The sequence below is a fragment of the Melanerpes formicivorus genome, unplaced genomic scaffold (assembly GCF_026170545.1).
Source record: "Melanerpes formicivorus ecotype bairdi unplaced genomic scaffold, bMelFor1.0.p_v2 SCAF_15, whole genome shotgun sequence".
Lineage (NCBI taxonomy): Eukaryota > Metazoa > Chordata > Aves > Piciformes > Picidae > Melanerpes > Melanerpes formicivorus.
The window spans coordinates 17347105-17360403 of NW_027142367.1; the positions used below are offsets into that span (position 1 = coordinate 17347105).

General features: G+C 41.6%; 1 protein-coding gene across 12 annotated transcripts in view; it reads left to right on the forward strand.

Annotated features, from left to right (window-relative positions):
• Positions 1-13299, forward strand: part of COBL (cordon-bleu WH2 repeat protein) — a 239972-nt gene that overhangs the window by 165905 nt on the left and 60768 nt on the right. For all 12 annotated transcript variants that reach the window (XM_068147700.1, XM_068147701.1, XM_068147699.1 and 9 more), the window contains one exon: positions 10974-11112. In XM_068147700.1, coding sequence (XP_068003801.1) covers positions 10974-11112 — 139 coding nt within the window. The remainder of the gene's footprint in view (positions 1-10973; positions 11113-13299) is intronic.

Consider the following 13299-nt stretch of genomic DNA (forward strand, 5'->3'; position numbering starts at 1 on the left):
CTGGTGAGATCACGATAGTATCACTTGACCTCTACATGTAGTCCCTTGTCAAGCACTTCATTGAAAACTGGCAAGACATCAGGGCCCGAACATACTGTTCTGTGCAGCCCTGAATTTTGGCAGGGTTGCAACATTTAGTAAGTAAACTTCATCTGGCTTACAAGTCACAGACAAATAGGACAGGCTGATGTCATTGTAAGTTTAGCTCTCATTAAAGAGCAAGTATGTGTCCAGTAGTTACTAGGTTTTGTTGGGCAAGGTGTTTAGGAGAACTTGGTAGACAAAGATCATTATAAGCAGCAAGGCTTCCGAAGAGCTGACATTCAGTAAGAAATGAAAAATTACCCTAGCACCATGCTTAATTTTGAAACTGGGTTTGTGTCCCTTTTCAGATTTTGCTTGTAATTCCATTTTCCTTAGGTCTTAAGTTAAAATGGTAAGAAATAAGAGAATAGAGAAATTAATTGAATAAATGTGTGCTGTATAAATCAAGTTTAGTTTAATGGATTAATAGCATTGCATTCTGGCCATGGTTTAGCCAAGTAAGAAAGCAAGGGAAAAGATCACAAGTATAGTCTAGTAAAAACTATTCTCTGCTACTTCAAGCTATGTTTTTCATTTGAGTTATATTCACAGTCATATCCCAAAAGTAATAGATGTGGGGAGAGGGGAATGCAGATCAAGTTCCTCTGACTGATTACCACTTCAGTTTTTCACTACATACATCTAACTGATATTGTGATATCACTTTGCTATTCTCCCTTCTTCATGGTTTCTGAAGATTGTGGAAGCAGGGCCCTCTAAATGCCCTTTGTAAGTGCTGAAAGGAACTAGACTTGAGTGGAAATGCAGGGGAAGTGGGAAGGGATGACACAGACTAGATGATCCTTAATGGTCCCTTCTAACCCAAACCATTGGAAATGGGAAAGGAATTTGAAAACTATTATTTGACTTATCACCCAGAGTCGGTTTCCTAAGCATTCTGTGTGCATGGAGGTGAAGAGAGCTGTTATAAAGGGGCTTGAACCTTGGAAATAAGTCAGGTATGTTTTTCTCTAAATTGAGAAGGCTACTGAAGTGATTGCCTAGGACTAAGTGTTAAGCACAGGAATTCTACTTGGCTGTCTTTACAGAAGATTTTAATTGTACAAGAAAACTTACACTCCAGGGAGGTGATGTTGCTTAGTGGCAGTAGAAAGGGTATGATTCTACTGGTCAAATCTTTGTGTGACTGACACCCATTTTCTAGCCACAACGCATTACAGGCCACAGCCCAACCTTTTTAGCAGAAAATAGGACAAAGGTGCACACCAAATTCTGCAAAGCTTCAGCTGGCTGGCGATATCTCTCAGATTTTAAGATCAGACAAGCAAACTAACTAATCACCCAGCCTGTAATCCTGGATGTGAGACTGAGGGAGATGATGTACACAATCCTCTATGTCAGTGCCTTTTTCAAAGGCAATGAGTCAAGGAGATGACATTCATCACGTCAAACTCATTGACAAAGTTGTCAGAAGAAATAGGCGCTGCAGTCCTACCATGTATTTTAAACTCTTGCTAATATTGAAATGAATCTTGGTAACAAATCCATTTGTGATGGTTTTCTAATGTTATTTTTAAGTGTTTTGAGGTTTTCTCTCCCTCCCCCAAATGAAGACATAAATGAGGAGGATTACATTGTATTCAGAGAAACAGAGGAAGTTCCGTTCTCTGCCAAAGCAAACATCCGCAGACTTGTGTAGTCTACATGTTTCGATGCATGTGAAAATATTTGGTGCTGCAGAGTTACTTCCTTGAGTGGAAATAATATTGCAGCTAGTAATGAGATCTTTCAAAAGGAGGAAATCACAGCTATCTTAGTAATTGAACGTCTCAGATTTGTTTATGGATAGTTTCCTGTCTGACACATTTTACTGAAGAAGTTAAAGTTTTTAAGAAGATTAGAATGACATTAATTTTTAACTGCCCTTGACCATGACATTTCACACAGGGTGTGTTCAGTGAAAACAGATGGAAAAATGAGCTTGGCCCTTCACCTTCTAGTAGCTTCCTTGTGTCAACTTATTTTGTTTTCTGTTGCCTATCAGCTGAATATTCAAGGACATCCTTGAGTTTTCTCTTCTTTATTAATAAAATAGCACAAGAGCCTAGCAATTTCTGTAAAATCCAGAAATGCTTAACTTTGTTACTAAGACAGATGTTTGTGCAGTCACAGATGATTTTTGATAATGAATACTTAATTTCATTACAAACGGTGCCACATCCAGCTGGCGGCCAGTCACTAGTGGTGTGCCCCAAGGATCAGTGCTGGGCCCCATGCCCTTTAACATCTTTATTGATGATCTGGATGAGGGCACTGAGTCCATCATCAGTAAATTTGCTGACGACACCAAGCTGGGGGCAGGAGTTGATCTGCTGGAGGGTACAGAGGCTCTGCAGAGAGACTTCGACAGGCTGGACAGATGGGCAGAGTCCAACGGCAGGAGATTGAACACATCCAACTGCCAGGTTCTGCACATCAGCCACAAGAACCCCATGCAGTGCTACAGGCTGGGGTCAGAGTGGCTGGAGAGCAGCCAGGCAGAGAGGGACCTGGGGGTACTGGTTGATGGTAGGCTGAACATGAGCCTGCAGTGTGCCCAGGCAGCCAAGAGGGCCAATGGCATCCTGGCCTGCATCAGGAACAGTGTGGCCAGCAGGAGCAGGGAGGTCATTCTGCCCCTGTACACTGCACTGGTTAGGCCACACCTCGAGTTCTGTGTCCAATTCTGGGCCCCTCAGGTTAGGAAGGAGGTTGACTTGCTGGAATGAGTCCAGAGAAGAGCAACAAAGTTGGTGAGGGGTTTGGAACACAAGCCCTATGAGGAAAGACTGAGGGAGCTGGGGCTGCTTAGCCTGGAGAAGAGGAGACTCAGGGGTGACCTTATCACTCTCTACAACTAACTGAAGGGAGGTTGTAGACAGGTGGATGATGGTCTCTTCTCCCAGGCAGCCAGTACCAGAACAAGAGGACACAGTCTCAGGCTGCACCAGGGGAGGTTCAGGTTGGATGTTAGGAAGAAGTTCTATACGGAAAGAGTGATTGCCCATTGGAATGTGCTGCCCAAGGAGGTGGTGGAGTCGCTGTTATTGGAGGTATTCAGGAGGAGACTTGATGGGGTGCTTGGTGCCATGGGTTAGCTGTTTGGGTGGGTTGGATTGATTGATGGGTTGGACACGATGATCTTGAAGGTCTCTTCCAACCTGGTTTGGTTTATTGGAAGTATTCTAAATACCAGAATTATAAAATGTGATTAAAATAATTTGAAGTTAAGAACCATAAAAGTAGACAAAATTATGCAATATTTTGTGACATTTAATTAAAATACAAATCACAGAATCTCAGGATGGTAGGGTTTGGAAGTGACCTCTTCAGATCATCTAGTCCAACCCCCATGCTAATGTAGGTTGGTATGGATCAGATTGCTTAGGAGCGTGTCCAGGTGGGTTTTTAAGGTCTCCACAGGAGATCACAACTTCTCTGGACAGTTTGTTCAGGTGCTCAGTCAGCCTCAAAAGTAAAGATATTTAAGAAGAGCCATGCAGATTACACTCTAGTTATAAGCCAGACTTCCCACTTAACACGGTGTCCAAGCACTTCCAACAGCAAAGCATGAGTATGGCTTGTACTCAACCATCATATGGACCAGATGCAGAAGGAAGCATGTTGCAAAGAGCTTCAGAATCAGGAGCAGTGTTGTGTCAAACATGGTTACCCTGCTTCAAGATTTAATTGGTGCTAAATTGTGGATTTGAACCTGTGTTGGCAGTAGCTATTGTGTCTGGTCGATCCAAATGTCAGTCTTGCTCTCACAGCATCATTATTTGTGTTCCTTATTTGAAAATATCTTTTTAAGTTTCTTGACACTAAACTGTCACGATCTGCAGAATTAAAATGACCAATCCAGAGAAGCTGCTTGCTAATTTCTAAAGTATAGTTATTTCTGTGCATTTCACCTCAATGACAGGTTTTCAGGCAATGCCCTCTTTAAAACTGTTTCTGTGTGTCAGATTTTTTTGTGTCATTGTATATGTTGCTTTTGCAATGTGTTGTTGCATTGCATGGTATGCTAGCAAGCATTTTAAGTAACCCACACAAATGCATTCTGCAACATAAGGATATGATATGGGAAACATCAGACTGCTGTCTCTGAGTGCTGTTTGTAATGTACTTGTGAATTAAGCATTTGGTTTTTAATCAAATGAAAAAGGGTGCTACCCAGTAAGGAAACAAAGGACAGAAGTTCAGTGATGAGTAGACAATTTAATACAGCGTTGACTTGAAGTGGTGAGGTTCATGAATTGCTCATATGCCAAGTTTCTTTGAGAACTACCTGATTTTTCCTTTGTCAGTGAAAAAACCTAGTAATGTATGACCAGTCCAGGGGATATTACACAGATGAGTAAATGTTGTTTATGCATGTTAATGTTCATTTGGGACTTCATGTTGTTTCTAGTGCTGCACAGGTTGAAGCCTCTGTTGCCCTGTGAAACTGCAGAATCAGCTGGATAGAGTAGCTTTTACACCATCGGCTTTAAGTGGACAGATTTATGTCTCTGCTCTGAGGCTGGAAGATTTATCTCCCTGATTTTCCTAGAACAGCTTCTCTTGGATCAAAACATTTTCTTAGCAACTGCTTTAAATTATGCACAAAAATCATAGCAAAATATTTTTTAAACCCTTAAGCCCCAAGTTTGGTTTACATACCAACCTGCTGCCTGTCTTTCATACAATGCTATGAAGGATCAGTGCAGTTATGATTATATCGAGTTTAAAACTGGTTTGTAAAATGTGTATATTTGCTTTTTACTTCCAGAGCTTTTTGTAAAATGGCACTTAGTTATTTCAAGATTTCTTAAAATTCTTTGTGAAGGGGAGTTGAGATGGTCCCACACCTAGTTTGGCATAAGAGAAGGGCCACGAGGATGATCGGAGGGCTGGAGCACCTCTCCTATGAGGACAGGCTGAAGGAGTTGGGGCTGTTCAGTCTGCAGAAGAGAAGGCTCCGAGGTGACCTCATTGTGGCCTTCCAGTATCTGAAGGGGGCCTACAGGAAGGCTGGGGAAGGACTTCTCAGGATCTCAGGTAGTGATAGGACTAGGGGGAATGGAATGAAGCTGGAGGTGGGGAGATTCAGGCTAGATGTGAGGAGGAGGTTCTTCACCATGAGAGTGGTGAAACCCTGGAATGGGTTGTCCAGGGAGGTGGTCGAGGCCCCGTCCCTGGAGGTGTTTAAGCCCAGGCTGGCTGAGGCTCTGGCCAGCCTGATCTAGTGTGGGGTGTCCCTGCCCATGGCAGGGGGGTTGGAACTAGATAATCAGTGTGGTCCCTTCCAACCCTGAATGAAACTATGAAACTATAATGCTCTTGCTTGTTCAGTTATAAGTTAGCTCTGAACATCAGTGGATCATGTTTAAACACTCGTGTAATTGAATAGGTGTTCTGACTCTATACAATATCAGCAGCATTGTATAAAACAATAAAAGATTGAGACAGTAGTGTTGCATAAAAAGGAGAAGGAAACTAGAGTATATGAGCTTTCTTCACAGAGCTTACATCATATACTGTGCTATTTTTCACTTGTATATATTAAACCACCACGAGACAGCCTTTTAAAAACAGTCCTTATTCCTTCAGAATGCTATTGCTTGTAGAATGCGTGTATCACCTATAGCTATGCTAGAACAGGCAGGAAATTGTTTAAGGAGAATTTTGTTATAACAGCAAGCCTGGACAACCATGAGGTTTTCAAGTTTCCATTTTTTGCTTTTTATGGCAAAATGATAGTAGCAAGAGTAGAAGAAAAATATCTGTCGCCGTAAGACAAATCTTTCTTGTAAAGCTTATGAAATTGCTGGGGAAAGCGGTTTGGATTTTGAAGCACAAACTGTGCAGCTTTTTCTTAACATCTTGATCACTGATCAACTAGATCCACTGAGGGATTTTCTGTGAAGGCACAGTTAGAATTGTCTAGCTCTGTCAATTATTCAGGCTTTCTCCAGTAAGTGTGGATGCCAACTACAGCACAGATACGTGCAGTTGTTCAGGGAAAACCTGTTGCAGGTAACTTAACAAGGTGCTGTTCGCTTTTAGTGTGCAAGTCCAACAAAGTCTTTTCATAGCAATTTTTCATAGTTTCATAGTTTCATTCAGGGTTGGAAGGGAGCACAAGGATCATCTAGTTCCAACCCCCCTGCCATGGGCAGGAACACCCCACACTAGATCAGGCTGGACAGAGCCTCATCCAGCCTGCTCTTAAACACCCCCAGGGACGGGACCTCGACCACCTCCCTGGACAACCCATTCCAGGGTTTCACCACTCTCATGGTGAAGAACCTCCTCCTCACATCCAGCCTGAATCTCCCCACCTCCAGCTTCATTCCATTCCCCCTAGTCCTATCACTACCTGAGATCCTGAGTTTTAAGTTGTTCTTCCCTACTTACATTCTTAGTTGTATTTCTGAGTTGAGAGCATCTGTCCTGGGAGAAGGAAGAAAATATAGCTCATTCTACTGGCCTCTGCAACCCAACACAGCAGCCCTTGAAGAGTCTTCCTCAGCTATTCAGTAAACAGGCAAAATGTCTTGCCTGAAACATCGTGCTTCCTATGAAGGCACCAAAGTGGCCTTCAACATCTGGTTTAGAAGTTGCATGTTTGTTTTTTTCACTCAAGTGCAAAAAATCCAACTGGGATTCTAGTGTTAGGTTAAGGATTTTTACCTGGTGATGTCACTATTTTGTGACACCTTGGTAGTTGCTAGGTTCTTTACTGGTCAAGATGTAACTGCCAATGGCATCCTGGCCTGCATCAAGAACAGTGTGGCCAGCAGGAGCAGGGAGGTCATTCTGCCCCTGTACACTGCACTGGTTAGGCCACACCTCGAGTCCTGTGTCCAGTTCTGGGCCCCTCAGTTTAGGAAGGAGGTTGACTTGCTGGAACGAGTCCAGAGAAGGGCAACGAAGTTGGTGAGGGGCTTGGAATACAAGCCCTATGAGGAAAGACTGAGGGAGCTGGGGCTGCTTAGCCTGGAGAGGAGGAGACTCAGGGGTGACCTTATTGCTCTCTACAACTACCTGAAGGGGGGTTGTAAACAGGCAGAGGTTGGTCTCTTCTCCCAGGCAGCCAGCACCAGAACAAGAGGACACAGTCTCAGGCTGCGCCAGGGGAAGTTCAGGCTGGAGGTCAGGAGGAAGTTTTACACAGAGAGAGTGATTGCCCACTGGAATGGGCTGCCTGGGGAGGTGGTGGAATCGCCATCACTGGAGGTGTTCAGGAGGAGACTTGACAGGGTGCTTGGTTGCATGGGTTAGTTGATTAGGTGGTGTTGGGTGATAGGTTGGACGCGATGATCTTGAAGGTCTCTTCCAACCTGGTCTATTCTATTCTATTCTATTCTAATTAGAACATTACAGTACAAAGATGCAGTAAGCCAAGTGCCTTTTCTTGTACCATCTACAGCACTTGCATGGTCTGTCCCTAATGACACAGACCTGCATATCTGTGGTTCTCTGAGTATTCTATTCTAGTCTTTAACCTGTCTTTGGAGACAAGTAGTGATTCAGATGACTGAGATATGTAGTCAGTGTCATCAATGGGATCGCAAATGTTGATAGATACCGGAGAGACAGGATCACAAATCAGGCTTATTTCAGGCTTACAGGAGACTCAGGTTCACTAACAGTAAACCTGCAGTAAATTTAGGCCTAGTTTGGTCTGTGGATATCGCCTGATCTGCAAGTAAAGGACAAAAAAGGCAAAGGAGCAGAGCTCACATTGCAAGTTTATCTGAGAACCTCTTTGTCTTTGAATCCGTGATGATTTTTTGGTGGTGGCAGCTTTTGTTTCCTGGGGCATCCTTTAATATTTTCCATGAAACCATATTCAATGCAACCTAACCCAAAGAAAATACTGGACTCTTACACAAGAGGAAATTCAATCTCAGCTGACGCTTCCACTCTTATGGTAATCACAACTTTTGCAAGTAAGAAATGCTGCTGATGGAAAATTTCAAGCATTAGCCTTCAAGATTCTTTTCTATACCGTTTTGACACATAACCTCCCACTTACATTATGCTCTATATATATTCTGAAATCTTATCTAAAGCCCTCACAAAAGGACAACACATTCAGCATATTCCTTAGATACTTTTTGTGCAGCAGTAGAAGTGTTTTTCAAACAGCATGTGAGCTTGTGAGCACCTGGCTCAAATGAAAAGTTGTTCTTTAATTCCTGGATAGTCTTAGCAATACAGAGCAGAAGTGACAATGTCAGATTTAGGTCCTTTTGGCCCACTTGATTTGTCTTGAGCTCCGCTGCATGACAGAAGCTGACCTAGTATTTTCTTTCAGTTCAAAATGCTACATAGGTGAAGCACAGATCTTAAGCTGGGAAATAGTCTGTTACACTCAGAGGGGCTACTGTAAGAAAGTTTGAATGGGAAATTCCTTCAAATAATGTTGTTAAGGCTCAATTTCTTCCTAAAAGAAGCAGCCAGCCATAAGTTATTGTCAAATTCTATTGTTTTGATATACACAATTGCATGGAAAAAAACCCAGAATGTTCTTTGGGTTTTTTTTTCCATCTATGTTTAGCCTCATAGGTTTACCAAAGTTGACATGAAAGAACTGTTTTAACAAATTCAATGATCTGTTCTTAAACTACACACTTCTTATATACATTCATAGTATCATAGTATCATTCAGGGTTGGAAGGGACCACAAGGATCATCTAGTTCCAACCCCCCTGCCATGGGCAGGGACACCCCACACTAGATCAGCCTGGCCAGAGCCTCATCCAGCCTGCTCTTAAACACCTCCAGGGACGGGGCCTCAACCACCTCCCTGGACAACCCATTCCAGGGTCTCACCACTCTCATGGTGAAGAACCTCCTCCTCACATCCAGCCTGAATCTCCCCACCTCCAGCTTCATTCCATTCCCCCTAGTCCTCTCACTACCTGAGATCCTGAGAAGTCCTTCCCCAGCCTTCCTGTAGGCCCCCTTCAGATACTGGAAGCCCACAATTAGGTAACCTTGGAGCCTTCTCTTCTGCAGACTGAACAGAAGAACTGAACATTATAGTATGACTGGCTTCAGACAGGCTTTTCATCTTTTTTATGATGTTTGTGAAGTACACTGCACTTAGCTGACCGTATAATAAAATCATTGTTGTGTGTTTATTTGACCAAACCTGTATTATTAAAGTTGTACCCTAGCTATTTCTAACTTTTTCTTTAGTCACAGCAATGTGTTCATCCATACATCTCTTCAGTGTTTCTTAGAACATTCAACCAAATAGGGATGCACAGAGCTGAAAAAGATAAGAGGACTTCTAATAAGGATGCTTTCTTCCTAGCAAAGTAGTAATCTTTGTGGAATCTGACTATACCAAACTAAGATCCTTCACTCCTCTGGTATTTTGGCATCCCTGGCTTTAGTCAGGCTCTGTATCTAGTGGGCATTTAATGAAAAATGAAGAAATAATCCATGGTAGTAGGAAGTAGTTTCATAGTTTCATAGTTTCATAGTTTCATAGTTTCATTCAGGGTTGGAAGGGACCACAAGGAAAGTAAGACCAAGACACCTTTCCTTCCCATCCTCTGTTCCCTCCATCTTAAAGAAACTGTTTGCTATGAGGCTGCAGCTCATCCTGGTTAACGTGCTCTATGTCCAGTCTAGTTAGTACCAAGTTTCTCCTTATGCAGGATGCAGTTTCACAAGAACAGTTGAGAAGTGTCCAATTGTCATGTAGCACGGTATTATTCTCAAAAATGGGAACTGTGTGCTTGTGTTTTATAACCTGAGATCTTCCTGAGTGCTTTTAAAAAGGAAGGCTAAGTGAGGGAGGCTCTCTTCATGTCCTACTTCTGACAAAATTCTTTGATTCTCAGACTCAGCATAGGAAAGGACACATATAAATGACTCCCTTTCCTCCCAACTCTGACAATAGCTTTTAAACAGCGTGAAGCTACTTTGTTCAAAGAAATATCCCACAACAAACATATTTTAAGGGTTCATTAATCCTCTGGATTAAAGGCAAGATGTTTATTAGCAGTATTTAGGCCTTTGAAATATTAGAAAACCTCCAGGCACTTCTGTGTATTAGGTAGCTTCAGGTGTGGGGTGTATCAGGATGGACAGAGCAGTGAAGTCATGCAAGCGAAGACTGAGGAATGCCATTACTCATGGCCTCAGCTAAGCCTGTTCCTGTCCAGTGCTGTCAGTACCCTTCAGATATAAAAATTCAACAGATTTTCCTCCATGTCTTTGTTTTTGTTGTTCTTTTTCCTGAAAAAGGAAACAGAGGTACGTTCCAGAAAGCTACAGAAAAGATGCAACCTGGTGAAAACTTGTTATTTCTTTTCCTGTGTTTTTAAAAGCAGCATAGATAGTAATGAAGTCTTGACTTGACAGCAGTATGTTGCAGTTACTGCAAACTGAGGTGTTACAGGTTGTTAAAGGTATGTCTGTGAAGCCCAGTAGACATTAATAGAGTACAGTGTGATCTCATATCATCATTCAAGGAAACCTTCAGTTCTGATTCTTCTCTCACCAGTCCTTGAAGAACTATATTTCCCTTGAGGAAAACAAAAGAAATGAGGGAGAGTTTACTCCTTATGCATACCAATTAGAGTAGTTCTCTGTAGTTCCCTTTTACCAAAAAGATGGAACATGTATTAGATTTGTATTTCCGCTGTGATGTTCATCTGCTGGTACTGTTCTTTCCCCTTCTTGAGTGCAATATTGCTATACTTCTTCTGATCAATCTTTTTAATCTCCTGTTGTCATGATAAATGTTCATTATAAATACACTCTGATGAGAAATTAGGTCGTATGACAATCACTGTTGTTGTTGTTGTCGTTACATTACTGACAACTTACAAGATCAACAAAGCATGTCCTTTTCTGTGCTTGTTTTTCAACTTTGCTAGATTTCACAAGGAACATCCCTAAAAGATTTACAGAAAAAGAAGGGACGTGCTCCACTCCCACCAGCTGCATCTGCTCCACCCACTCCTGCCATGCCAAACAGGACAGAAGAGAGGGAAGACAAAAGGAAGAGCACAATGGGTGAGAGGTGTTCCTTTCTCCTACGTAATCCCGTGCATGTGCCTTCAGTGCTTGCTGTTTGAAGTTTCCTTAATTCTGTTATGCTATGAGTTTGGAAAGTTTTGTAACTTGGGAAAGAAAAAAACACTTCTGCAGAATGAAAGTCTGGAAATCAGTGTTTATATATTACTTTTTTCTTTCTTTTTTTTTCCCCCAGAGTACTGTAGGGTTGTAAAAGGTAGATAGACTTCAGACAGTTTGAATGTTTGACATCCCTGAATACTGGATGTCTAAAAGCACTATTCTAAGTCTTTAAGGTCATGGTGGTTTTGCAAGTAAATGGAAATAGGGAAATAGTAAATGGAAATGCTAGTAAATGGAGACAGCTCAGGCAGTACTGAATGCATATGAAGCCATAGCAGCTGAAATGAAGTTGACAAGCTACTTCCATACCTCCTTATGTCCTAGATCCGGAAGACATTTTCTTTTCCTGTAGTCCTCCAACAGTTTGACATCAATTGATCATATCCAGAGTTTTATTTCAATCTTCTGTTTTACTATAAATGAATCTCTGCTGAGTCTTCAGCAGAAGAAAAGAACTTGTGCTCTCAAAAGAATGCTATATATAGCTGGAGACAACAAAAGGAACTCTAGCCTTCAGCTGTATGTGACACCACATTTGCTCTCACAAAGGAAGGCTGAAAAACATTCTCCCAAACCTCTTTTGTTATTCAACTGCTAGCTTATTCAGATCAGTGGAAGTTTTGCCCAAGTGGAAGACCCCAAGATTATACTTTCATCAAGCAAAGTCATTTTAATGTGAGTGAAGATATGAGATAATAACCCCACGTACTAGAACTCATTTTTCAGTGCATTAAGAGATTCATTCTTCAAGTGCCATAATGCACTCAGCGCACTTCAGTTCGTGCCTTTGACCTCATGTTTCATAAAGTGCCTAAGACATACAGATATGACATCCTGTCACAGATAATTGGTTACATTAAAAATGCCTCACAGTTTAGAAGGAAACTTTTTGACTTTTTTCCAACATTTATTTTCAGTAAATGCTTCACATTTAATGCCTCAGCATTTATGTAGCAGCAAGAGTCCATTATCCTGTGACATGTACGACTCTATTGACATCTCTTATTTAAACCTTCTGAAGGGGAGTAGTATTGCTATGGCATATAAGAGGAGTTTTCAGCAAATTGGCTTACTTTTAACCATTGCAGATGTCTATGTCTGTCACTCCTCATGCTTTGCTCTACTGCTGGCCACTTATTCATGATATTTGATGCTTTAACTTTTTGTAAGTGTTCATTTTATTTTGTATCGATGTTGCAGAGGAAATAAAGCAGAGCAGAGCCACTTCTAGTCCGTTCAGTACTGTATACATAAGTGCTAGCTGGCCAATCTCTGCTGATGTAAGATTCTGTAGTATCATTTACTTTAATGGAACCTTATTATTTTACACTGACAAAGAACTCATCTGACAGTAACCCTGTCTTCAATGCTTTTCATTTTCTGATACTTTCTGGAATGAATAGGTTCATTAACAAGAAAAAATGTTAGAGCAAGTGAGGATTGGTAAAACAGTCTTTCTTCAGGGCCCTTGCAAGAAAATTATGATAAAGCACAGATGGCCCTGAAAGCAAGAGAGAAAAGCTGTGACAAAAGCAAGACTATAGTGAAGGGGATAATGTGCTGCAAGAAATAGGCAGCTGTATGATGGAAAAAGGATTAAAGCTGCCTATGCTGACACTTCAGTGCTGGGTCAAGGGTTGGACTTTGGATCTTTCAGGTCTCTCCAACTAGGTATATTCAGTGATTGTGTGATGTATCTCTCAAGTTAGCCACGTGAATCAAAGCAAAAGATCCGACTGGGGATACTCCAAACTGGCAAATTCACTTCAGTATTCAATATTGAACCACTTATTGTGACCTGAAAGTATTGTCTGGATCAGAGCACAGGTCCATCTCTGCCAGCATCTGCCCCAGCTTTTGTTCAGTTTGGTTTTTTATTAAACTCCTTTTTCCCTCTTTTTGTATGTCTACCAAAAGTGGTGATTTTACCTCTCAGTGCTATGTACATCTATGTGCTGGACTCAATTCTGATCCTATTGCTGTTGTTTTAAGAGAGACCTATGTTTTCCTTAATTATTTTAGTGTACGTAAGAGCAGAATTAGATCTAAAGAGACTTTGGATGT